This window comes from Papaver somniferum, unplaced genomic scaffold (assembly GCF_003573695.1).
Source record: "Papaver somniferum cultivar HN1 unplaced genomic scaffold, ASM357369v1 unplaced-scaffold_158, whole genome shotgun sequence".
NCBI classification, from domain to species: domain Eukaryota; kingdom Viridiplantae; phylum Streptophyta; class Magnoliopsida; order Ranunculales; family Papaveraceae; genus Papaver; species Papaver somniferum.
This window is the reverse complement of record NW_020625264.1, coordinates 1645128-1648059: the sequence shown is the minus strand read 5'-3', so window position 1 is coordinate 1648059 and position 2932 is coordinate 1645128. Positions and strand designations below refer to the sequence as shown.

General features: G+C 38.3%; 1 protein-coding gene across 1 annotated transcript; it reads right to left on the bottom strand.

Annotated features, from left to right (window-relative positions):
- Window positions 1-631: 631 nt before the first annotated feature.
- Window positions 632-2285, bottom strand: LOC113337134. Its single transcript, XM_026582815.1, has one exon. The coding sequence runs from the start codon at window positions 2091-2093 to the stop codon at window positions 801-803; it is 1293 nt and encodes a 430-aa protein (XP_026438600.1). The 5' UTR covers window positions 2094-2285; the 3' UTR covers window positions 632-800.
- Window positions 2286-2932: the final 647 nt, after the last annotated feature.

The following is a 2932-nucleotide window of genomic DNA, read 5'->3' as shown; positions in this document are numbered from 1 at the left end:
TAAAGACATGGAAGAAAAAAGTTGGATTTGCATATGTTACTTCGTTAAAACGCATGATTATAAAACCTTGACTGAGGAAAAAGAGTACAACGTAGCTAATCCAGAAAACTATAACAATATTAAAATTACACAAAGAGATTAAATTACATTCATAATTCTTCCGTATCATAAAAATTCTTCGTTCTCCTTCGGTACCGCCCAGTGAGACATTTTCTAATGCTGACAATATGTATGTCGCCACAAACAAATTATGGAAGTTCAACGTCTTCATTCGTGATAAAACTATCAATGTATGGTCCTGAGCCTTTCTATCAATAGCAAGACTAGTAGGAGTGTTACGATATAAAATTCATCCTATCGGAGATTGATGCTGGCGGATATTGAGGATTAAAATCATCAAAGATAGCCTTGATGTAATTAAGAATCAATGACGAAGCAGATATAAAAAACTTCAGCTGGAGCAGCGGTTGATGGTGTTAGGGGTAAATCAAGCCTCTTTGCTGCACTTTTTGGAATTATAATAGATATACAAGCGGCACATCGTGATAAAAGCCAATTCTGGGTCTTAGAGACTGCAATAATCTTAATCAGAAACTCTTTGCTTTTCACTCTCTGATGCTCTCTAAAATTCTGTATATCCTCTATATAACTCCCAAGAACATCATGTTCATTGTGTATAACAAAAGATAAACATACTATTTACGTAGACTCATCGATAAACCCGATTGTTAAAGCCAGAAAAAACACAATAGATCCATTGCTGTACGTACTTTGATGAACAAAAAGCTCAATACTTTTTACTAACGTCTTGAGGCAATTCTACAAATCTGTTTAGCAGGTGGGGAGTCCCAATTAACAGTGCGTTTCTTCATCTCATCAAAATCTTTCACACATTTTTCGAATTTCGACTCCATAACTTGTTTCCTAAGCTCCGCGAGTTTCTCTCCTGCAAATCGGTCAAAATTATTCTCCCAGCTGGATTCCCACTCACCATGAGCATCACAGAGCTCAACCGTTCCATATTCCCCGTCAATCCTACTAAAACCTATTGGTAGAATCGCCATAATATCATTGGCGCATGGACCGGCACAAACAGGTGTACATGGTCTACAATATGCCCCGCTGAGTGGACCCGGGCTCGACATTGATGCAACAGGGAGACCTTTCGGCGGAAACTTGAACTTGTGCTTACTTACTACGCAAAAAGGAAGACGATTTTCCAAGAACTTTACACCTTGTGTAGTGAGTTGAGCTTTGAAAGAAGTCTCCGAGTTGATTTTACGAAACCCAGCTGCGTCTAGTTGTGGTATCAGCGAGAGCCGAGAGAGAGCGATTAGTGAAGTGTTGAGATTACCGATTCCAAGTCTGTCGTTGCATCCACCGTACCTTGAACCCGATGGGACTAGGTAATGATTATTCGGTAAGAAGTTATCTGGAGCAAGTGGAGCGTTCCAGTAACCATCTACCCGGGTTCTGACGATCCAGTCGTAGGTAAAGTTATTCTGTATTTGGAATGCGTTGATCAGTGTTAGGCAACCTTCTACAAGGTTGAAGTATTGAAGCAAACCCTGTATACCATTATGAGAACCTCTTGGAGTGAGGACGCGCCGTTGAAACTCAGTCTCGTTTAACCTAGTTGGTTTAAAAATGCGAATCGAAGCGATCCTTGGAGCAATGCCTTTGAGAATTGAAAACTTGAACGAGTCTTTATCTAATGGAGAATTTAAGAAAAGATCTGCATTAGGGTAAACATTCAACACATTCTCTACGATTGACGGTCCAGTGAGTTCGAATTTTCTTGCTCCACCTACTAAACACACGGCGATTCTTGACCGTAATAACAACTCTTTCTTTTTCTCTCCATTTCTCAACTGAGTCGAATTCGACACCGAGTTACTAGTATCGGAAGAATTTAATAGAAGAGGATACGATGATGGTGATGAGAGGTTAGAGAGAAAGTTTCCGAGAGGGGTAAAAGTCGAAAAGATATTATTATTAGTGGATAAAAAAAGTATGAATGAAAAACAAGATAAGATTAATAAAAGAAGACGGAAATTCAGATATGGAGCTGCTGATGATCTTGTTAACTGCATGCCTTATTGTTGATTTCCTTTATTATCCTCTTTGTTCTTCTCTGTTTGAGTTGGTTTTAAGGTTCGACAACAGCGGGAAGAGGAAACTCTTGTTTATGGAGATATATGTAGCCGTTTCACCAGCAAAGGGAATTGATGAATATTGCTTCTTCAATATCGAAGAAGAATCATCTTTGCAGGACTCGTTCTTGATTATCAATCAATCATCAGATAATTTATAAAAAAAGAAAAGAATAAATCCTGAATTAACAATCAATGTCAAATGCCGTGGTCGACTATATAAACAGAAATGTCAACTGTTTAAAGTAATTATTATTAATATATATAATTATCCTTTTTTTTTATGGAAGAGGAAGATATCATCAGTGTGTGGTGATGAAACACCTTCCTTTTGCTTTCTCTCTTGTGAATTATCTTTTCAACGGGCTGTTGCTTTCATGGCTACTAACTACACTGTCTGTACGCAATCAGCTGTTTTGTAACAACCGATCTGTTAAAATTTCAGTAACGTCATAATCTTTCCAGCGCTGCACCAACGTCAACACCTGTAATATAAGAATTCCTTCACCGACACCGTCTTGGGGAGATTAATTACTTACACCGACACCTTCTCGGGGAGATTACTTACTGTAAGAGTAACTATTTTTGCTGCATAATTTTTCTATTTTTGTCTTCTCTTTCGGAACAAACTCAATAAATATTTAGCCATTTTCATGGAATGGTACAAAGATGAACTATGCACTAAGTTTCCACTTACATGTTCCCAAGTCCACCGGTGCAGCATCACTCCAGACTAGACTCATTCCGGACTGGACTTTTAATGTTGTAAGACGAGAAAT

Excerpts from the sequence above, each read along its gene's own strand:
- LOC113337134 (XM_026582815.1), bottom strand. The coding sequence starts at position 2,093 with ATGCAGTTAACAAGATCATCAGCAGCTCCATATCTGAATTTCCGTCTT.